The 24,486-nt window shown below is 37.4% G+C and overlaps 1 protein-coding gene across 3 annotated transcripts in view; it reads left to right on the forward strand.

Moving 5' to 3' along the window:
• PAPPA2 (pappalysin 2) overlaps positions 1-24,486 on the forward strand; it is a 417,104-nt gene that overhangs the window by 282,401 nt on the left and 110,217 nt on the right. For all 3 annotated transcript variants that reach the window (XR_001004080.1, XM_011962377.1, XM_011962378.1), the window contains 2 exons: positions 11,496-11,631; positions 11,850-12,066. Coding sequence is in view for 2 of the 3 variants with exons in the window: in XM_011962377.1 (XP_011817767.1) it covers positions 11,496-11,631; positions 11,850-12,066 (353 nt within the window). In the remaining variant the exon portion in view is untranslated. The remainder of the gene's footprint in view (positions 1-11,495; positions 11,632-11,849; positions 12,067-24,486) is intronic.

Genomic DNA, 24,486 nt, shown 5'->3' on the forward strand with positions numbered 1-24,486 from the left:
CACAAATAAAAATGAAAATATCTCAATAGCAATAAAAATGGTAAAATAATTAGAAATAAAACTAAAAATAAATTTGAAAGATCTATATGAAGAAATGCTACTGAGAGATAACATGAGGGCTTGAATAAACGAAGAGGCACAAACTGGTCCTGTATGGAAAGACTCAGTATCATATGAATGCTGATTCTCCCTAAATTTCCCATAATCCCAATACAATCCTAACAAGATTTTTAAAAGAATTACACAGTTGATTTTAATCAGTTGATTTTAATTTTTGTGTGTGTGTGTGTGTGGAGATTCTGAAAAAGATGACTAATGGAGACCTGGCCTTATCAGATACTAAAATACATCCTAAAATTATAGTCATTAACACATCAAGGTGTTAGAACATAAATAAACAGATCAATAGAACAGGGAAGTTCAGAAATATGCCCAAACACGTAGACTTAACCTTAAACATAGTAGTTTAAAGACAATGAGACTAGTACATCATTTCCACGTATCCTTGCCCAAACCCAGTATTACCCAGTTATCTAAATTTAATTAAGATGATGGGAAAAAAGGTGATATCTTACTTTTGTTATATTTTTTATTTTTCTGATTATTGATGGGGTATAACATCTTTTACACAGTAATTATCAGGCATTTAGGGTTTCTTTTGTCACTTTAATTATTAGTTTTTGCTAAGATTGCAAAGATGCCTTTTCATTTTTAAATTTGTTTTATGCTTTTGCCTGTCAAACTTCAGCCTTTAATATATTCAACATTTGTTTTTGTATATAGAATAAGATAGGGATCTACTTTTAAATACATGTATAATCCAGTATTTCTAGTATCATCTGTTAAAGCACCCACCCTTGTCCTAGTGATTGTAGAGTCCTGTGTTGATTACACACCAAGTTCTCGACATTACGTGATTCTAATTTTTAACTCTCTTTTATATTCCATTGGTCTTTTCACCTGTTTCTTTTACCAGCAATACACTGTTTTCATTACTATAGCTTTAACCATATGAACATAGCTAGCAGGACATGTTCTCTCTTCCACTTTCTTACACGTCTTTTTCAAAACTGAATTAACTTTGAAACCAATGAGAATGAAGACACAATGTACCAGAATTTCTGGGACACATTTAAAGCCGTGTGTAGAGAGAAATTTATAGCACTAAATGCCCACAAGAGAAAGCAGGAAAGATCTAAGATCGACACCCTAACATCACAATTAAAAGAACTAGGGAAGCAAAAGCAAACAAATTCAAACTTGAATTAGCTATTCGTTATTCATGAACACTTATTCGTTATTTGTGTGCCACTGTGTCTGGCCAAGAAGTCATTATTAAACACACATACACACACACAATTCAGGGACTTGCAACCTATACTCCTTGTTGAGAAAAAATAATGAAACCAGCCAATTTCAAAAATAAAAAGATTTGAAATTTTAGAAGAAGCCTTAAGTCATTTTTTCTGCCTCTTGAAAAACATACTTGTACATATGGTCTGAACTTAATCAACCCCTTGATTTGTATTAATTGATATGATCCTGTGATTTTTCTCCTTTGATTCATTGTTCTGTGAAATAGCCTTGGTAGATTTTTTTTTTTAGCTGCCAAATCATTTTTGCCTTTGTGAAGCAAAACTACATGCTTATTGTATATGTTAAACATATTGTTGGATTTTGTTGGGTAATCTTTTATTTTTGACTTTTGCATGTAGAATTATTTTATATATTTGTTTTTTGAATATTCCAATTATAAAAGCCTCATAAAATTGGTTGTACAATTTTCTTTTTTTATTTTCTGGAACCATTTGTTTAAGATAAGGATGATCTGTTTCTTCAAAATTTGGCAGCACCTACCTGTAAAATCAACTGGTGTGGGGCTTACCTGAGAGAATACTTATGACTGTCACCTAAATTTCTTTGATTTTTATTAATGTCTTGTTTTTTCTATTTGTTTCCAATTTTGAATTTTTTGTTATTTCCAGAAATTTATTAATTTCTTCCATATATGCAAATTTAGTGCTGATATTTGTTCACAATGTGTTTTTATTATATTTCAACTCTGTTTTAGCTGTAGTCGCTACATCCATTCTTGTGTATATTTTTATATCCTTCTTTTTCTCTTTTTCTTTTTCTTGGTTACATATGCATGGGGTTTAGTCTGGCTTATCAGTGTCTTCAAAATACAACTTTTACTTTCGTTCACCTCTCTTTTTGTTCTCTTTTTTTTTTGTATTTCACTGGTTTCTACTCTTATCTTCATTATTTGCTTGCTTTTTGTTTGTCTGGATTTACACTGATGTTCTTTTTCTAGGTTTTTGTGTTGAAATGTTTGGCTAATTTGTTTTTGGTGTTCCATAATTTTTCCCTCTAAGTATTACTTTAATTGTGCCCCATAAATTTTGACATATAAAGCTTTTGTTGTCATTCAGTCCTAAGTATTTTGTAATGCTCTTATAATTTCCTTTTAAAACCTTAGATTTTTAATAACATTTTGTTTGTTTGTTTCTAGCACTTATTTTTCAGGGCATAATAACTTTTTATTGTGCCAGCTGTGTCTTTATTAGAAATTTTTTTTTCTCCTTCTCTTGGCCCTACATTTTATTAGGAAGCACTTAAATAGTGAGTCTTTATTTATTCAGGAATTAAGGGCCAGTCCAAGGTAAAAATATGTGCTCTGTATCATTCACTGGCCAAAAAGTGTCTACCACTTTTACCAATTTTATCTCTATTTTTGTTTTTATACATAAACATCCACAAGATCCTTTTCTCTATTGCTCTTTTCCTTTTTAAATTTGTGTTTTTTATACTTCTTCCTTTTCTGTCTTCATTTTTGTTTTCCTAATTGTGATTTTTTTCAATTGATGTGTTTCATTTTTTATTTTCTTATAACTGACAAAAAAAAACCCCTCCCCCCCCACACACATTGTACACTGTAAATGTACATAGTTTTGAGACGGAGTCTCACTTTGTTGCCCAGGTTGGAGTGCAGTGGTGTAATCTTGGCTTACTGCAACCCCCATCTCCTGGGTTCAAAAAAAGAGAAAAGCAATTCTCTTTTCTCAGTCTCCCGAGTAGCTGGGATTACAGGTGTGCACCACTATGCCCAGCTAATTTTTTTGTTTGTTTGTATTTTTGGTAGAGACGGGGTTTCACCATGTTGGCCAGACTGGTCTTGAACTTCTGACCTCAAATGATCTGCCCACTTCAGCCTCCTAAAGTGCTGGGATTACAGACGTGAGCCACCATACCCGGCACAATGTGATACTTTTACACACACACACACACATTGTGAAATGATTACCACAATCAAGTTTATTGTACATTCTTATATCTTTTCAACTTTGGGTTGCAGAGAAAAATAGAGCAACCATTTAAATTTAAACTTTAGATAAACAGTGAATTTTTTTTAATATAGTTATCTCCATGCAATATTTGGGCATATTTAAACCTCATTGCTTATCAGATGGTCAAATTCAAGTGCCCATCCTGTGTTTTGGTTTGTTTTGGCTAAATCTGGCAAAATAGTTTATAATTTTAAAAATGTAATTAGTCAGATGCTAATCAGTTATTCCTAGATGACTTCAACCATCCAGGAAACTGTCCGGATATCATAATTTAGCAAAATAAGAAAAAGCCCATGTACAGATGGCACCAAGTCCAGTTACTACTTTGGATTATTTGACTGTGCTCATAGGAAAGTTGACAAGACCCTTTGTTAGAGCTGTTTACTTTACATTGAATTCTAAGAATATTTGTTATCTGAATTTTCAGTCTGTTTTAGAAAAAGAGCAACAAATTAGTAGGGGATTTAGAAACTGAGAGAAAAGATACACTCAGAAGACCAGTAATATAAGCCTTGTTTTTACCATTAACCAGTTAAGTGACTTTATGAAAATCATATTACCTCTCTGGGCATCAGTTTTCTATTCAAATTTGTTTCAAATGATGCGTCTGGATTAGATGATTTCTTTTGGATCTGCATTTAAGTTTAAGCTTGATGGTGAGTTTATAAAAGAAGATAATAAGCAAATATGATGAATGAAAGCATTACAATCTTAGACTACTAAGTGCTAAAGGCAAAGATTATTATATCTATTAAATAACTTTAAAGCCTTATTACTCAAGATGTGGTTGGCATGAAGAAACATTGGCATCACCAGAAAACTAGTCAGAAATGCAGGATCTCAGCTCTAGGAACTCATAATCTGCATTTTCACAAGATCCTCAGGTGATTTGTATGCATATTAAAGTTTGAGGAACACTGCCTCAGAGGACTGTTATCTTAGCATTTAGTAAGATAATTGGTGTTCAAAATGATTTGAAATTGTCTCCAATTCATCAAGTGAAAATTCAGTTAAGTACAGCAGGGATTCCCAACCCTCAGGCCATGGAGCAGTACTGGTCCATGGCCTGTTGGGAACGTGGCCACACAGAAAGAGGTGAGAATTGGGTGAAAGAATATTGCCCCCACCAAGCTCCACCTCTTGTCAGATCAGTGGCATTAGATGCTCCTAGGAGAGCACACCTTATTGTCAACTGCACGTGCAAGGGATCTGGGTTGTGGTCTCCTTATGTGAATCTGATGCCTGATGATCCAAGATGAAACAGTTTCATCCTGAAACCATCCTCCTCCATTCCCTCCAACTCCATCTGTGGAAATAATTGTCTTCCATAAAACAGGTCCCTTGAGTTAAAAAGGTTAGGGACTGCTGAATCTCAGGATTCTCTGCTTAAGGAGGCAGAAAATTGTCTAAGGTGCATTTAAATTATTGCTATATCCATGACTGAAATTTCTAAAATAGTCTTGTGCTTCAAAAGAAAATCTTCTGTTGTTCGGAAAGTGAGCCTATGTGGATCCCTGCATTTTGTGGGAATCCTGCAAAAGCACAGATGACTGTGTGTATGTGATTTTCATTTCCATCAAAAACTAACTGAGTGCACTGACAGAGAAGCTCCATTTCTCAGTGGGTGAATAGTTTATTCTGAGGGTAAAGCACTCATTTCCTTTCTTCCTGTTTCATTGTTACTAATCTTTTTACTGATTTTTACATGAAAGCTTTTTCCAGTCCCAGACATGGCAACTTCACAGACTTATGAATAATTGGGATAGCAATGCTTTTTTGTCCAGGATAGAATCCTACCCAGCTGGGGAACGCTCTCATGCCTTTCTTCGTTTATGCATTCTTGTTCCCAAAAGAATCCCCTCCAGCTATGTTCCATAACACCTTTTCTCAATTTCAGGCTTTGTCTTAAATGGGGTTTCCCCAGGATTCAGACTCTGAGAGGAGGATTTGCCGGCAGATAGTTTATTGAGAATCTGACTCAGAGCAACATCTGTGAAGAAGTGAAAGAACCAGCACTAGACAGAGGAAGGCGGGAAACTGAAACAGCCCCCCGCAGGTGTCAGCATCCCACAGAGAGCTGGGATGGCCCTTCAGAGTTGTCCCACTCTGTATACCACTCACCCCAACCAAAAGGTCATTGGACATTGCCTGTCCACTCCACCTCCCACTCCAGGAAAATGGCATGGGCTTGTGTAGGGAGGTTTTTTCCCCCCTCTGAGGGCAGTTTCTGGAAAGATTCTTTCCAATGAGCTGAATGCCAGAGTCATAAAAAAGGGGATGCAGATGACACATCACAGTACTCAATACAAATTTGATTTTGTCTCTTTCTGACACTCCTTCCAAGTTCTATAAGCTCTTCTAACACAGAATATCTGCAGACTTAGACTTGATGTCTAAAATCACAGTTTGAGGACATGCTCTCAGAAAGAATTGAGCCAGCCATCTGATTCTGATCTAAGCCCGTTCCATGGACTTGACAAATCATACATTGTTGAATGTCTACCCCTAGTTGGGGTGGGATTATAGTGGTTCCTCCTTCATTTCAAAATATTATGGGTTGATCTCACCCTTCTGTAAACACACACCACACACACAAATTCATGATGTGTTTGTAGCCTCTCTTATACTATGAAAGAATAACACAGGAAATCAGCTGGATTTTGGCCATACCAAGGTGGGCAGGGGCTGAAACATCAGAAGAAAGTAAAAACAGGCTCCAACCACACCTACCCATTTTGACCCACATCCCCAATCATGTAGATAACCATGGAAGCTCATTGCCTTATACCCGCATTCATCCATCCTTGTAAGAGACATGCTTAAATTAATTTTACATTGTACATTTGTAGATTTGGATTTCGGGTACAATCCCTTGTAGATTACATCTACATTTGTAGATTTGGATTTCAGGTACGATCCCTTGAAACTTTGATTGTTAAACTCTTCCTCAACAAAATTTCAGAAGTCCACACAGATAGCAATAGTATTAGGTTGAACCGGAAGAAATTGCCAATATTTGATAATTCTTCACCTATAAAAAAAGTATTATGGTTCAATCAACAGTGCAAACATTCTTAATCTGATTTCTTTCAACCTCTAATTGGATCACGAATGGCTTTTAAAAGTATCTCTCAGCACTCTTAAAATTGTGTAAAGCTTTTATGACTAAGAGATTATGTGGCTTTATTTCTGGGGGGAGTAAAGGCACAAACATCAGTAAGTTTTCTAATCTATGGTTTCCTGCTTACCTCAAACTAAGAACATTGGTTCAGTCAACAGAATACAGAGCTTAGGGAAAAACCAAATTCCTTCCTCTCTAGCATTTACCTAGGGAAAGTCACTTAAGCTTTCATAATCCTAGTTTCCTCTTGTATAATATATCCTTTATATCTTGAGGCTACTGTTGTTCAAAAATATCAAAGAGGAATAAAATCACAATGAGTGCAGTGGACCCAATAGCAAAGCCTGTAATCAGGCTTGACAAATTGTGAAGTGCTATACAAACAGAAGGTGATGCCTGCCTACTTTCTCCTGGTCTAATGTCTTCCGTTTCCCTGTGGAATCAGGAAGTGCCATAGATGAGTGAAAATGAAAAGGCACAGAAAAGAAACAACAACCCAGTAACCAAAAGCATTTTAAAACCTCAGAGAAGATTCTTTTCAAGTTTGTGGTGTAGTTTCAGGATCTGCTATTCAGTGAGCACCACAAAGGATAACCTGGAAGTTGAAATGCTTGGCTTGGGAGCATATTGAGTGTGTCTGCGCCCAGCAGGCAGATTGAAGGTGGATTTCTTAAGCTCAAGCAGTTCTGCATCAGAGACACTTTCTTTCGATCTTACCCCTCACCAGTGACCAATGGTTAGGTTGTGTAGTTAACGTGCAGCTTTTGGATGAAAAATCAACTGAGTGTGTGAGACTGGCTTTCCCCATCTCTCAGAATCTATCTATCTGTCTGTCTATCTATCTATCTATCTATCTATCTATCTATCTATCTATCTATCATCTATCTATCATCTATCTATCATCTAATCTACCCTTTGTAAATTTTCTCTTTGTTTCAAAATATTTTGTAATGAATTTACTGAGCTAATTTCACTAGCAGTCCCTCTATCATGATACCAGTTCTCAGACCTGAGAATCACTTGCTTTTCTAACAGGACTTGTCTCCTACCTGATACCTAGCTAAAGTGTTTCTTCCTTGTAAGAGACATGCTTAAATTAATTTTACATTGTACATGTAATCTATGAATTTAATCTCTTTGTTAAAACAAATAATAAAATGTTAGATATAGCTAATAATTCTTTTGACTTTCTAGCACTTTGATTTTTTTCTTATGGGGCAGCAGTGATGCACATCTCAGATCTGAGTAGCCCCTGAGAGGTCTTTCAGGAGAGCTTTGTCGTGAAGAGGACAGCTGTTCACAAGCATGCATTTGGAGTGATCAGAGGAGTGTCATACTTGCAGTGGCAAAGGTGACACAGGCGTACAGCAGAGCTTCCTACTGTCAAAGTGTCTTCCTGATGTTTCTCCTTGTCTTTGATGTCTAGGAGCATAAAATTCATTATTTGTCTCTAATAAAGTAAAAATAGTCTGGACTCTCTCTCTCTATATATATATATTTCTTTTGTACAATTCCTTATATTTCCATATAAAATGTATTCTATATATATGTATGTATTACTCATTTAAATATATCTTTAAGGTTGCTCTTTCCACAGCCAAGTCACAAATGTATATGTAAATATATATATGTATTTATATTTTTTAATATATGTTAAAATATATATTTATATATTTCTAAATAAATATATATAAATATATTTATATTTAAATTAAAGTCACATATACTTATTTGTTGGTTGTGGAAAGAGCAACTTAAAAAATATATTTAAATAATGAATACACTTTTAGATTTCTATTTACAGTGCCAATTCTAGAAGTTTCTGTGTCTCTATGTACAGTAAAAGTAGATTTTTAACAAATACATTTTAAAATAAATTTCTGAAAAGCCTGTAAGAAAAGTTATATATGTATTTTTAAAGTATAATTTATTTTTCATAGACTCAATTTATAAAGTAGAGATATATTCTATACCAAGGGCCTACAATATTGATTATTTCCATGGAATTAGATCTTGGAATACCAGTTCACATTTCTACAAGTGTCAATTGAAAATAGCATATATGTAGGCCGGGCGCGGTGGCTCAAGCCTGTAATCCCAGCACTTTGGGAGGCCGAGACGGGCGGATCACGAGGTCAGCAGATCGAGACCATCCTGGCTAACACGGTGAAACCCCGTCTCTACTAAAAAAAAAAAATATAAAAACTAGCTGGGCGAGGTGGCGGGCGCCTGTAGTCCCAGCTACTTGGGAGGCTGAGGCAGGAGAATGGCGTAGACCCGGGAGGCGGAGCTTGCAGTGAGCTGAGATCCGGCCACTGCACTCCAGCCTGGGCGACAGAGCGAGACTCTGTCTCAAAAAAAACAAAGAAAATAGCATATATGAAATTTTGTAGGCTATACATTTCAGAAAATCACAATTCCCTATATATTAAACATACAAATGTATGTTTAATTAAAAAACTTTTTTTCACCTTTTTCCTACATTGTAAATAGGCTAAAAAACTTTTTTGAAATACAAGTTATTGAACATTGAATTCTTACTAAATAATAGTCACAATTCTATGTATGTTTACCTGATTTCATTTAATATTCATAGTCAAGCTATCAGTAACATCACTATTTCTTAGTTGCAGAAAAGAGAAACCCTAGACTCAGAGAAGAGAGATATATTGCTCAGATTTACCAGCAAATAAAGATCAATCCAAGAATTGAACCCAGAGTTTCTGCCTGGCTTACTCTCTCTCTAGAACTGTGAATTTACTTGGTTCCCTTTGCCTCTGCTTGAATTTATTATACATGTATATGCAGATTCATGCTGGTTTCTATTTTTGAAGATCCAGTAGCTGTATGAGAGTTCACACTTTCTTGTGCTAGTTGCTGTTGTGAACATACGTGGGGTCCGAGTGAATGAAACTTGGCTACCTTTCTGTGTCCCTGTGAAAGGAAATGCCCAAGACTCAGCATTCCATAACTTGATCAAACACTTGTCTCTGTTTGCTTTGAGTAGCCTGAGACTCCTCTCTGCCTGTGTCTTCTTTGTAAGCCTCACCTGGGGTTTTCCTACTTAAGCCATGGCCTGGAACTCCTGGCATAGCTTCTTCCCACAAATCATGGCACAGAGACACTGCCACCAGGAACAGGCAAAGTGATTTTATATTCAAAGACCCGTGGAGCAAGGAGGCATATTGCTAGGAGATGAAAAATAGGTTGGAGATTTAGGCAGAACCTTCAAAACGTAGAAACTCACACCATAGGACCTCCCTTAATTAACTAGTTTCAGGTAGGTGAGACCTATTTTGGGATCCAACAGAAGGTGGGAAGGCTGGGCTTCTTACTTGTTGAAACCACCCTACTCTTCATGCCTGAGACCTAATGGGGTGAAGTCACCAGGTACTTGTTTGGATTCTGTTCCTGGCTCAGAAAATGACACAGAACTTTCTTCCAGTACTCAGGTCTCTTTTGTGGTGTATGAAAAGGAAGAGGTTGTGGGAATTCCCAGGGAGCTTTGATGTCATTTGCTGCTGGAGCTGAGGGCATTGAGTTGGGCTCTTAGTTACCTTAGGGTGTGTTTCATGTCTAGCCCTCATCCAGACAGGGACAAAGGACTTCATATGGCAAGCATAACCTTGGATCTGGATATTTCTTAAGTTATGAAGAAATATTTGTTACTTCAAAGAGGAAAAATAAAAAGGGGGGAAAAGACACTGTGGAAAGAGAGTGTGTTGCTGGTCTTTCCCTCAAGGAGAGAAAGAAGGGAGAGCTGTGCTGCTTTGACCACTGAAAGTCATAAAATAATCCTAATTAAGCCAGCAGTGCAAATGAACACTGTAAACACACTGCCAAGGCTCAGGAAAAATCAGTCTGTGGACAAGAAAGAATTTTTGTTAAAATGAAAAACATGTTTTACTCTCCTGCTCCCCACTTTTAGAGGAAGGCCCTGTCATTAGATGTTGTACCCTGCTTTTACACTGGGAACAATTTTCCTGGAGCTTCATCACTCTCAGAACCTGAAAAAATGCTAGAGAAAGGCAAATAGAACTTTGTAAGGTTCAGTTCCAGATTCTAATCATACAACAACCATATAACACCAGGGACAGTTGGGATTTATTCTCAATGAAAATTAAGAGAAATATTCAGCTATGGGAAATAAAATGAAAGTAGAATTACCACATCAAATAAGTCCAGTGTGGAAGATGAACACTGTGCTCTCAGCAGTATCAAGAATCTGCCCTTCATCATCCAACATCTCTAAGATGTTTTTCTTTTTCTATCAAAGGATTTATAAGGACAACACTTCCATAGCTCCCTCTGAAAGCCTGTTTTAGTGTTAATCACCCTAACCATCTAGGGATATACCTGATTAACACATGAATTTTCCTGTGTCCCATTGTTGGCTCATTTTCCTGGCCGGGGACTGGGTATACATGCTTGGTACACCCAGAAGATTCATGAGGATAAACGGTTGGGCAGATTCTAATTTCAGAAGCAAGAGACTCTGCAACAGCATCTCTACCATGTCAGAGTTCACAAGCTATGTGAGAGGTTCTGATACAAATTGGAAGATGAGGAAAGATAACTAGACATGGCAGTTCAGAACTTGGAACAGTTTAGAGCAAGATGCTAGTTTGATGATTCTCTACTGCTTTCACTTTGGCAATAAGGAAGTACTTATGGCACTGGCTATGCAGTGACTTTATTGTCTCTGGCAATGGTTTCTTTGAATGATTGTTTTGAGAAATTTAAAGAAAGACAGGTTCAAGTGAAAAAAAAGCAGTTGAGGTATCAGTCTCAGAAAAAGATAGGATGTTCAGCATCTGAAAATTATCTTTCCATTTGATCTTGATGTTTGATACAACCTTGAATACCTTTCTGTGTCTACTCCATATTTTTACCATTTGTGAAAAAAAAAAAAAGGAAGCTCTTGCTTTATAAATGGTGAGCTCTCTGAGAAGAATAAAAATGGCATGGCACATGTCTTGATAGCTCAATGAAAATAATGACTCACACGTAAATGTGCTTATGCTTAGGTGTGTTTCAATAGACCAGGAGTGGCCAGAGCAATTTTTATTTTTTTGACAACTGATGGCCTAGTTCCTGGAGAGCATCGGCAGCCGACAGTGACTCTCTACCTGACCGATGTCCGTGGAAGCAACCACTCTCTTGGTGAGTCTGACAAATATCCCTTTAGGGCCACTGGAGGACAACCCGGTAGACCCAGAAGTCAGCTTGATGTCTGTCTTTTATGTTGTCTGGGATCTCGCTTACATCCTACATCTAGGTTTTGGCATCATCCACCTATTAAGAGGATAAAATGAATACAAGATATGGAAACATGGTACTAACAATGGCTGAAAATATGATTCATCTCCATTTATCTTCAGGAACCTATGGACTGTCATGCCAGCATAACCCACTGATTATCAATGTGACCCATCACCAGAATATCCTTTTCCACCATACCACCTCAGTGCTGCTGAATTTCTCATCCCCACGGGTCGGCATCTCAGCTGTGGCTCTAAGGACATTCTCCCACATTGGTCTTTCGGCTCCCAGTAACTGCATCTCAGAGGACGAGGGGCAGAATCATCAGGGACAGAGGTACAAAGTTCCCTTTCTTTCGTTTCTTTTTCTTGTGGCTGTAATGAATGGCTCACATTTACATAGTGTTATGTATAGAGTGTTTGCTCAATCACTAAGTGAAAAATGAATTTAGGAACTACTCAAAAGACATAGGAAGCAAGGAAAGAATAATCTGTGGAAGGCACACTTGGGTTTTATATTTTGTTCTTCTTTCCTTCGCTGACCACAATTTTTATGTAAATATTTAATGTCTTTACAAGGTCTTAACATCTTTTTTACATATAAAACCACCAACTTCAAATCAACATTGTTATATAAACTGCCAAAAATTCTCTGCCAAAAACTCAGTGTTCCCTAAGCAATGTATATTTTTCCACTTATTTCCACCTGGACAGTGTATATAGCAAGTTTAACAATTACTTGCTAAGGCGTGTCATATAATCTTTTAGAATTACATGTGGAAATAGGAAATGCATTAGCTACATATGTCTTTCTGTGGATGTCTGTGATTGTCATCGTCTAGACAGATGTGGCTATGAGGTTCACTGGCATCTCAGCAGCAGCTATTGGAGGGATTGTACTCACAGTGTTGGTGTGCCCAACGTTAGGGGAAGGAGCTTCCCAAACACAACAATCTGTTCTGCATTTGGGCTAGAATCATTCTATACATGGTCTAATCAATTGAGTGAGACTACAGGTGACAGGGTTCGTTCCTCAGCGAGGGAGGTGAGATCACTTACTTGTTACTAGGTGATTATGATCCTAGTGACAAAAGCTGGGGTTCCGAGAAGTACTCCATCACCAAGAAGAAATTCTGGTGCCACAAAGCTCATTCAAGGTATCCCAGATACTCAGACCTCACAGGGATGGGCAGTAGAGAGTACTAGTATAGCATGTTAGTTATCTATTGCTGTGTAGCAAATTATACCAAAAGTCAATGGCTGAACACAATAAACATTATCTCACAGTTTCTGTGGTTGAGGAATCTGGATGCAGCTCAGCCAGGTATGTCTGGCTTAAGATCTCTTATGAGGTTGTAGTCAGGCTGTTGGCCAAGGCTGTAGTTACCTCAGACCTCAAGCAGAGCTGGAGAATTCACTTCCAAGCTCACTCCTGTGTCTACTATCAGGCCTCAGAAGATCCGCATCCAAGCTCACTCATAGGTGTTGGCAGTGAGCATGCTCACACAGAAGTGGCTCAATTCCTTGCCAAGCAGGCCTCTCCACAACTATCTGAGTGTCCTTGTGATATGGCAGCCAGTGATCCAAGACAGAAAGAGAGCCAAAGATGGTGAACACATGAGAGACTGCCCAAGAAGGAAGCCACAGTCTTTTCATAACATAATATTGGAAGTGACAGCCCATTACTTCTGGCATATTCTATTCCTTAGAAGTCAGTCAGTAAGTTCAGTCCATACCCAAGGGGAGGGGTTGGCATAGGGGCATGAATCTCTGGGGGCCAGTAATAATAGTTTATGTTAACTAAGCATTAACTATAAGCCAGGTATTGTTCTAAGTGTTAGAAAGGGATAAACAGTAAGGGGTAATGAATATCATAAGGTTAACTAGTTCATCTACAACTTTAAAGTCTTCTTTCTTAGTGAACAAATGCTCCAAATATTAACACAAGAATGTAGACTATTAAAATAACATTTATTAGAATTATGGCCTCTCTCTCTCATATATTTTCAAATTATATTCTCTGTCTGGCCTTAAGCCATACAGCATTTCTTTCAGGTCCCCGAAACATGTGTTCTTGGTGAGCTTTGCACATAATGTTCCTTTCCTACTTTCTTGACTGCCTTCTAATCCTTCTTCACTTAACTCATACTCTACCATCAAGATTCACCTTCCGTGAAGTTTTGGCAAACTTCCTCGCTGTTCCCATAGGACATACTGCATGATGCAAACTCTGCAAAAGCAGTTGTCACATTGGGTGGTAACTGTTTATTTACTTATTGTTCTTTCTCATTAAACTCTGAGCTTCCTGTAGTGGATAATTCTGCTCAGTATATCTGAATACCTACAGAGGGCCTAGCACGTAGTAGGTATGAGAAACTGTTTTGGATGACAGTTACCAACTTTATCTCTAAATACTCCATGGAACAGAACTGAACAAGAAAAACAAAAAAGTAGAAGTTACAGCCTTTCTAGACATGAGGAACAAGAATTCCCCTTACAATCATGGCTGTGAAGTTTCAACAAAGAAGTTGATTAATTATAATTACTGCTGCTAGTTCTTTTTCTCATGTGGCACTGTGGGAAAAACAAGTTTTATATGCATGCATGCAAACCAGGAGAAATAGGATATGATTCTCCAGTTTACACTGTGTATCTGGAATGCATAAGCATTTCCAAACCACATGTGACTGACAGGAGCCATGCAAATTGACTTTTCCTTGTCAGCCAGCAAATCAGTGCAATGTAGTAAATTTTGATATACAGGGAGCCTAGTAAATCTCATATACTTTAATCGTGAAGATATCTGAAACCTAAATCCCTATGTATTCTCAAAGAGTCCAAGTGTTTTTGCAGCCTGTATCAATCACGGTTGTATATGTAGATGTACCACAATATAAAACCCTCAAATTCTGGGCAGTGAGAGGGATTCCTGGCTACCTCCTTCTTACCCCTTATGACCTGAATTCCACTGATACTTACATGGGCAGGGGAGAGCTGACAGATGCCTGCCAGTAGAAGATGTGTTTTCCATTTTGTATTTAAACATTACTGACCAGTGGCCCATCCCTCCTGCAACACTACACTTTAAAATCAACCTGATTGGCCCACAGAATCTCAGATGAAAGCCAGGAAACCTAAGTCTGCCTCTCCAGTGATGTTCATCATGATCTTTGTCTTGGACAAAGTAATTTCTCCTTGCTTCCCACTTAACTACTAACAACACAGAAGAATATGAAAACTCTTATCAATATGAAAAAGCAAGGCTGGCAGCCAGAATCTGTGAGGATTTCCTCCTGATTGCAAATGTATTGGGGTTAAATTGAGAAACATAATTGGAAATCAAAGCACGCACTTTTTATTTTCTGGAAAGAAAAAACCATTTAAAGAATAGAGCCATACTAAAAGAGGAGAGGGAAACAGGTTATTCTTTCTTCATTCCCTGGCTCCCTTAACTTTGTTCTGTCTCAGTCTTGTTTCCCATTCTGTTATGATGACTACCCAGTTTATGACCCTTTGGGCTTATTCTACTGATCATGAACCCCTTAGTCTTGAAAACCAAGTTTAGTTTTCCTGATTTTGGCCACCAGTGCTCAAGAAGAGCTCAATTCATTCTTACCCTCCAATTGTTTCCAGCTCTAGCCACTTTAGGGATAGGTTCTGCACAACTTGCCACAATATCAGGAGCAGGCAAACCTCCAACCATCCCAGGATTGTGTTAATGGCTTTGGGAAGTGGAAACCATCTATTTTATTAATGTAATGGGATTTGCAGTGTATCTAAAATATAATCCAGACACCAATATGTTAACATACCTAAGTGAGTGAATTGCTTTACAGACAAACAGGACTCTTTCTACTTTGGAAATTTACAAGGTCAAGATAGAAGAGTTTACCAGTAGGCAAGAATTGCTGATGGGCATGTGGTTTCTCCTATCGAATTTTGTTCTTCCAATCCAATGGATACAATGAAAAAAAATGATTGTAGTTTCTGCGACTAACCTAATAATATATCCATAAGATCTCTGAGTGCTGAATCTTCAAAAGATATAGAACCATTTCCAGGACATGGATTGATGGCAATAATTGAAACTTTTGACTACTCTACTCATCTCTTTACAGCATTTACACTTTTTCTTCAATCTGCATAGATTTCCCTGTTTACCTGGTTGAGAATGTGGTGTCAACCTTTTATGCAATTGTGCTTCTTTCATTTTTCCCTTGTATTCCAAACAGTTTTTGATTTATATAATTTGTTGTTAGATAGTTAAATATATAATTTTTTGTGAGCCTTTTATCTTTATTAGGATCATACATCTTGCCAATCCTTTTACCCCTTTAAATGCTTGTGTCTTTGTATTCTACTCTTTCTGGAATTAAAATTTCTATCCTTGCCTTCCTTTTGTTTGTATTTGTTTGATAAATATTTGCCTTTCTTTTATTTTTAACCTTTCTCTGTCTTTGCTGCCAGTGAGCCCCAGGCACATAGCTTCACTGCACTTTTCACAAAGACATGCAGATTTTACCATGTCCAACTACTCCAAGATTTTATTCCAAAAGTGTATCCCATGATCCTCAAGCTTCTAGGATTCTTTAGGACTCAGTAGCATTTTACCTTTAGGACGTTTATCTCTCAATATATAACAGCTTTTGCCACTGGTTCCACACCCCACCCCAGCTCACTAAGACTTTTTTACTTCCTAACCTAAAGTCTTGAAATGAGTAAAGAAAAGGCAGTACTGATAGGAACAATGGCTGGAGAACAGATCTCTGACCCATGCAAAACAGGGCCCAGTTTTCTGGTCTTTACAGGGGCCAGAAAATGAAGAAAGAATAACGTGTTTTTTTTTCTTTTAGTATGGCTTCATTACTTATTCTCTCCTTTTCAGGAAACAAAAAGTACATGGTTTGGTTTCCAATGCTGTTTCTCAATTTAACTCCAATATATTTTTCAATCAAGAGAAAATCCTTACAGATTTTGGTTGCCAATCTTAGTTTTTGGTATTGAAAATAATTTTCATATTTTTCTATATTGTTGGTATTTAAATGGGAAGCAAAGAGAAATTACCTTATAGTATTATTGTGAGATTAACTGAAAATAACACATGTGAGATTTGTAGCACCTTCTAACACCAGGTTGGAGTACCACTTGGGGCAATTTTCACAGTATTCCCCATCTTTATTTTTTGCCAATCAGGTGTGCTAGTTATCAATAAATTTGTTTGTTTCCTCTTGGTTCCAAATCCAGCCTTATCTCCTATACCGTAATATTAGAGCTGGATTTTTATCACTATTTATCCTTTGCCAACTGGCATCATGTTACGCATCATCAGTAGAGGGTGCTAGAGAGACAATGCCGGTCCTAGGACGGGTTTTCTCTGCTGTTTCTGGAGTGATTTCTTCTCTTTTGTTGCTGTGACATGCTTGGCCAGTGGTGTGCAGCACACCTACAGTCAAATACAGCAGACATTTTTTCAGTTGGCTCTTCATCACAGTCAACCAAATGTGGCAGCTTGAGAAATTGTGATGCTGCTGAATGCCGTGGATTACTAGCATCCCATATTCCAATGGCAAGGGACTCAGCATTGTACTCAAGACCAAACGCACAATCAAACTTGTCCCCAAATCCCATCCTTGCGAATCTATCTTCTAGTATTAACCCCAGTACCATTCCATCTCAGTTGGGATCCAATCAGGACACAGTAATTAAAATAGAGAAGTTTCATAAAAGTAATTATTAACCAGTAATGGAATTAACTACTAAAGGGTAGGGAGAACTCTAACAAATAAAAGAATGATTGATAAAAGTATCAACCATTACTTTTATGAGTGATAGAAGAGTATCTAAGAAAGGAACAAATATGGAAGAGGCCACCAACCCAAAGCTGAGGTTCAGATCTCATTGGAAGAGGTGGGGCTGTGGCACATTGTGTGGCAGAGAAGTTGTGGAGGTTCTACAGAATGGAATGGGGCTGGTAGTCAGTAAATGCTCACTGGGGTGCAGGTAAAAGCTCATGAAGATGCTGGCTCTGGAACACAATTGGGACTTGCTGGAAAGCTGTCACTGTGGTGCTGCTGGAACTTTCGGGGAGTCTCCCCACTGGGCACTAATGAAACTTGATGGGAGACATCCACGGGGTGCCACTGAGACTTGTTGAGAAGCCAGCTAAGATGCTGGTAAGACTTGCTGGGACATGTGGAGTATCCCTGAAACTCACTAGGTGGTGAGCACCACTGGTTGTCCCACACATGGCTGGAGAAGCAAGGAGAGGAAAGCACATAGGAATGGAGGCAAGCCTCTTCATCCTGCAATGTCTCTCCAGTGCCATCTGCTGAAGAAAAAAGTGACATGCTAGCTGGTACAGAGAAATGTTTTCATGGTCTAGCTCTAGTATCATAAAGCAGAACAATGGAGGGTGGATTTGGAACTGAGAGGCAATAAGTTGAAAACCAGCAGAGAAAGTAGTCTTGTCAAATAACCAAGAAGAAACCCCTTTTCTCTGTGTCTTTTGTGTTCCACACAGGAGTTCTTTCCTGGCTTCAGTACTATTTTTCTTTTTCTTTTTTTTTCTTTTTTAGAGACAGAGCATCACTCTGTCACCCAGGCTAGAGTGCAATGGCGCGATCTCAGTTCACTGCAAGCTCCACCTCCCAGGTTCACACCATTCTCCTGCCTCAGCCTCCCAAGTAGCTGGGACTACAAGTGAATACTATGTTTCAATATAATTTCTGAACAGATTTGAGCTAATTAGAAATTCTTTTTTTAATGTTTTGAACTTAAGTCCTAGACCAACATAAGGTACAAATACCTTATTAGTTTATTCAGCATAAATACACATTCTGATTGAGATGGAAAACAAGTAACAGATACTCATAAATATAAAATCCTAGTGGGTTCTAAGGTTTGCCTTAAACTATAACTTATCAAAGCCAAGTGTTCCAGTATAAAATTGAATAGGATATTAATCTTTTAAAATAAATATCCATGTAGAAACTAGGGTTCTTTCTTCTCTCTCTTGTTCTCACTCTCATTATATGTGTATATGTGTGTGTGTTTGCATGTGTGTATTCATGTGTGTTTGTGTATAAAAAGAGATAAACTATTTGTTGTTCAGAAACCATTTAAGTGACTCAATTGAACAGGAATAATTTTTCAATTTAGGAAACTGAGACTCAAGTGCACAAATTTACTTTATTTGGGATTAGCAAAAGTAAGACTAGAATCCAAGTAACTTGTTTCTAGGAAGGAAAGCTATTATATAAATGGCAAACTATTTCAGAAATCTACTCTCATGTCTACTACTCTTCAAGAAATCCTCCCACCCTCTCTCAAACTATATTTTCATTCAGGTAACAAAAGTTTAACTAGCCCTAGAATAATCAAATAACAGCTGTATTTTACATCTACTTATGTAAACGGGCATATTTGTTTAGAGGAAATGATGACTTGTAAATTCAGGCTCCAAGTAATACTGGAGAGCTGGAGGTACCTGATGGAGTAGGATACCAAGGGGAAAATTGTAAAGATACTTTGGACTTTTGGGGAAGTGTAGGAAATATTTAATTCAGATTAGGGCAATTTTATGGACACAACCCAGAGGATTTGAGGTCAATAGAAAAAGAGAAGTTTTGACCCAGATCCTATGGGGTCCTAGCCCAGACCAAAAAAAATTAAAAAATAAAAATCTTGTTTCTTAGAAAAGAAAAAAAAAATCTGAAGAAACATATTCTACTCTCTCTGAGATTAAAGTACATCTAATCCAGGAAAAGAAACATAATTTTGAAAGCCTGGCTTATGTGTGTATTAGTTTTCTAATGTTGTGTAATAATATTACTATAAATATAGCAGCTTATAACAATGTTTATTTACAATCTTACAGTTTCTGAGGATCAGGATTCTAGGCAAGGCTTAGCTAGGTCATCTGTAAGGCTATAATGAGGTGTCAGGAATGTGTTCTCATTTGAAGACTTGACTGGGGTAAGTCCACTTCCAAGTTCACGTGGCTGTTGGTATTTGGTTCCAAAAGACTGTCACACTGAGGGCTTCAGTTTTTTTTGCTGAATGTCGCACAGAAGCCACCGTTACTTCCCTGCCACATAGTCTGCTCCATTGGGAAGCTCACCTATGGTAGCTTGTTTCTTCAAAGCCAACAAGACAAAGAGTCTCTCAGCAAGTAAACTACAATCTTTTGTAACATAATCACAAGTGTTACAGCTTATCAACTTTGTATTCAATTGATTAGCATCATGTCACTGGTCCCACCCACACTCTAGCTGAGGAGATTATGCAAGGGTAGAGATTTCAGAAGGCAGGGATTATTTCCATCACAATAGTTTAGCCTGAGATAGGCAAATGTATGCAGTACCCTTGGAGTTATCTGATTACATGTATCTCATATCCTGACAGAGCCACATGCTATAGTCATGTAGTTTCAACTTACTAGACAGCTTAGGACACAAGGGATACACAAATAACTTGCTTGTAGGAAAAAAGCATGAAGGAAAAGAGGAAAAGTAGTGATTCCAAGAGTAAGGTCTTTTATAGAAATTCCCCAGCCCTTGATAGGTGGATTATCCAAGCAGTTCTTTACCAGAGAATGTCCTCGCAACTCTCTTTCATCCAGGAAAAAACACATCTGTTTTATGAATGATACCTGTCCAGATTTTTTCCCCTTATTCTTTAGTCTGCTTCAGAGCCATCTTGTTCATGGCTCACCTGGTATTTTTATAGTATCATCAAAATGAAATTTAATCAGTAATGTTAATGTGTTTCCTAGAAAATAAGATTATAGTCATGTACCACATTACAACATTTTTCTCAGTGAAAGACTGTATATATAATGATGATTTCATAAGATTATAATACAGTATTTTTGCTGTACCTTTTCTATGTTTAGATTTGTTTAAATACACAAACACTTATCATTGTGTTACAATTGCCTACAGTATTTGGTACAGTAACATGTGTACAGGTTTGTAGCCTAGGAGCAATAGGCTACGCCATGTAGCCTATGTGTGTACTAGGCTATATCATATAGGTTTGTGTAAGTACACTCTCTGATATTTGCATAATCAAATCACCTAACGACACATTTCTCAGAACATATCCCAATGTTAAGTGACACACGACTGTATATAAAAATACAAAAATTAAAAAGTTATGGTTACTGTTTCGATTACCTTTATTCTGATTATTTTTATAATGATGGATAACTGAGAGTTAGCAATTTTGATCCAGTCTGGATCATACGCATATTTGCATATTTGACCACATTGGTGGTCATAGACGTACACCAATGTGGTCATATATCTGTATGAATATGTGTGTGTGTGTGTGTGTGTTTGTGAATATGTTTCGCTTTATGCAAGACAGTCTTGAAAAAGGTTAATGCGATATGCATTGAACTATAAAACTAATTTTTAAAATGATTTACATTTTTAAGTGGTTGTGCCATTCAAAAGAGCATTGTTGTTTTATTTTTAAGGTCTTTATTCTTTTAGAGCAGTTATAGGTTCACAGAAAAATTGAAAGGAAGGTACAGAGATTTCCCATACACGCAATGACCTCACCCATGCCTAGCCCCTCCTGCTATCAACATCCCCTACCAGAGTGAGACATTTGTTAAAACTGATGAACCTACATTGACATGTCATAATCACACCAAATCTATAGTTTGCATTAGAATTCGCTCTTAGTGTTTGTTGTGCATTCTATGTATTTGGGCAAATGTGTAATGATAAGTATCCATCATTATAGTATCACGCACAGCATTGTCACTGCCCTAAAAATCCTGTGTTCTGCCTATTCACCAACATACCCTACATCCCTGCTGTCCCAAACTTCTCACAACCATTAATATTTTTACCATCTCCATCATTTTGCCTTTTCCAGAATGTCATATAGTTGGAATTACACAGTGCATGGAATTACACAGTTTTCAGATTAGCTTCTTTCACATTGTTACATGCATTTAAGTTTCCTTCATGTCTTCTCATAGCTTTATAGCTCATTTATTTTTATCATTGAATAACATTCCATTGTGTGAATGTACAACAGTTTATTTATCCATATACCTATTGAAGGACATCTTGGTTTCTTCCAGGTTTTGGCACTTATGAGTAAAGCTGCTATAAATATCCATGTGCTGGCTTTTGTATAGACATAAATTTTAAAATGTCTTTGAATAAATACCAAGGAATGTGATTGTTGGATCATATGGTTAAGAGGGTGTTTAGTTTTATATGAAGATATATTGTTTTTTAAGAAAAACATAAATATTGTTGTAAAGAGCAATGGCATCCTCAGATCTTTTTCCTCTTCTCCTTCTTTTCTTTTTTCTTTTCATCATAAATCTTTATTTATTTACTTACATAAAAGTAAGCCTGTACTCTTGAACAACATGTAAATTAAGAGTACCAACCCTGTACAGTAAAAAAAAATGCATATAATTTTTGACCTCCCAAAAACCTAACTATTAACAGTCTACTGTTGCCTAGAAGTCTTACTGATAACATAAATAATTGGCCAGGCGTGGTGGTTCACACCTGTAATCCCAGTACTTGGGAAGCCAAGGTGAGCAGATCACCTGAGATCAGGAGTTTGAGACCAGTCTGGCCAACATGGTGAAACCCTATCTCTACTAAAAATACTAAATTAGCCTGGCGTGGTGGTGGTCACTGGTAATCCCAGCTACTTGGGAGACTGAGGCAGGAGAATTGCTTGAACCCAGGACACGGAGGTTGCAATGAGCTGAGATTGCACCACTGCACTCCAGCCTGGGTGACAGAACAGGACTCCGTCTCAAAAATCAAAACAAAACAAAATGACAACAATAACAACAAAAAATTAGTACATATTTGATATACTAAATGCATTATATACTACATTCTTACAAAAAATAGTAAGCTAGAGAAAGGAAAATCTTATTGAGAAAATTGAGGAAGAGAAAATATATTTACAATTTATTGAGTGGAAGTGGATTATTATAAAACATAAAATCTGAGTCAAGGACAAATAATGAATTCATGCATTGTGTTATTATATGGTCCTATATGCAAAGCAAAAATCCTTAAACTGAAATTTACCTTTTGCATTAAAAACATTTATCAATAGGCTGTTATTATGGACATCATTTGGAGTCCAGCCTCTAGCTCTTGTATATTTATCATAAACCTGAACATATACATATAATTAACATGCCTGCCTTACTTTGCTAACCATGCTTATGTAAAGAAGAGTATCAAGTAATTTTCAAAAATGAGTAATCAGTGAATAATGTGTATTTGGTTTGGCTTGCAATGCCCCAGACTCACAGATAGAGACCTACAAATTCGTGACATGAATACTAATTTAGTCACCTTCATTGTCTCTGTTAGCCTCTGTTCTTCAGGTTACTGTTCCCTGAAGCAGGGCCTGCGAAAATAAATAATCCTGGTAGAAAAATGAACAATTAGTCATCCAAATGACCCAAATTTTGCCTTTGCAGCTTATGAATTTGGGTAACATGCCATGTTAATCCTATCTTCAGGTTGACTTACTCCAGCTGCCTGGACTCCTCAGATCCCCGCCAATGGCACTATGTGCTAGTGACACAAAAGATGTCTCTAGCCTTAGAAAGCTATTCTTGAGAAGGTGAATCTGCTGGCAGAGAAGACATAGAGTTATTCATTAAGTCCAATGCAGGTGATTTATGTGTTAACCTCTATTGTTCATGAAGAATTCACTGTAGACGTGGAATTATAGTTAGGAAGTGGAGGGATGTGGTAGAAAGAATCGAAACTTTTCTGTAGGACTTCACTTCTATGTCTTTAATAGTCCCCAGAGCATTTCTGGGAGGAAGTGGCTATCTCATTTAGGAGATGTAGAGACTCAGGTGTGAAAATGTTTCTTCTTGGTTATACTATAGGTTACAAATTGAGCTGGAGCTAGCTTATAGGACGTCTGAGCCCCAGCCCAGGGAGAGGAAGCCAGGGCACAGCTCAGTACTTGGCCATTCCATCCCTGCTGTGATCAGTCTCTGAGTCTGGTCTTGGGAATAGCATTATTTCATCTCTATTATCTGTCATTCTGCTTCATGCTTTATTTTTCCCTGGAACCCTCAGCTGCTGCTTTACAGATTCCCATTGTGCTTCAATTATTTGGAGCTCAGATTTGAAATGCCAACTCTTTTCCCTCCTCTTCCACCTGGATTGGGTTCCAAACCTTTCCAGCCTTCTTCTTCCTCTGCTCAGTCCTATGTAGAACCCCTTTTGATAGCCTCAAGATGTGAAGGCTCCTCCTTTTTTTTTTTTTTTTTTTTTTTTTTTTTGGCTTAGGAACTGCATTTTAAAGCATTTATTTTTTGACTCCTCATCTTTTATTTTTATCATAGGGTTTCCTTTTAATGTTCCTGAGTGATGGGAAATGTTCCCTCTTGCTGCTGGGAAAGGCACTATAGAAATGAAATATGTATTGCCTTTCTACTTATTTGATTATCTGCCTCCTCAAAGCAGTTTAACAAATTAACATTAAGTCTCTTATTTTCTACACAGTTTCTTTTAAGCAAGGAAAGAATTATAGCTGCTCAATTGCTCCCTTGCTTTCTTGCCCAACTTCCTCTTCCCAGAATGATTTGTCCATAAAATAAGAAGGAAGAAGGAAAACCCACTGGAGAGGATTCTGATTCCCCTGGCAGATGATGGATGGCCGGCTGAATGACAAGTCGGCTTTGGGAGGCACAGTGAGCTATTTGAGCCTTTTCAACTGTTTTTTTTTTTTTTTT

This window comes from Colobus angolensis, unplaced genomic scaffold, assembly GCF_000951035.1.
Source record: "Colobus angolensis palliatus isolate OR3802 unplaced genomic scaffold, Cang.pa_1.0 Scaffold59, whole genome shotgun sequence".
In the NCBI taxonomy this organism is placed as follows: Eukaryota; Metazoa; Chordata; class Mammalia; order Primates; family Cercopithecidae; genus Colobus; species Colobus angolensis.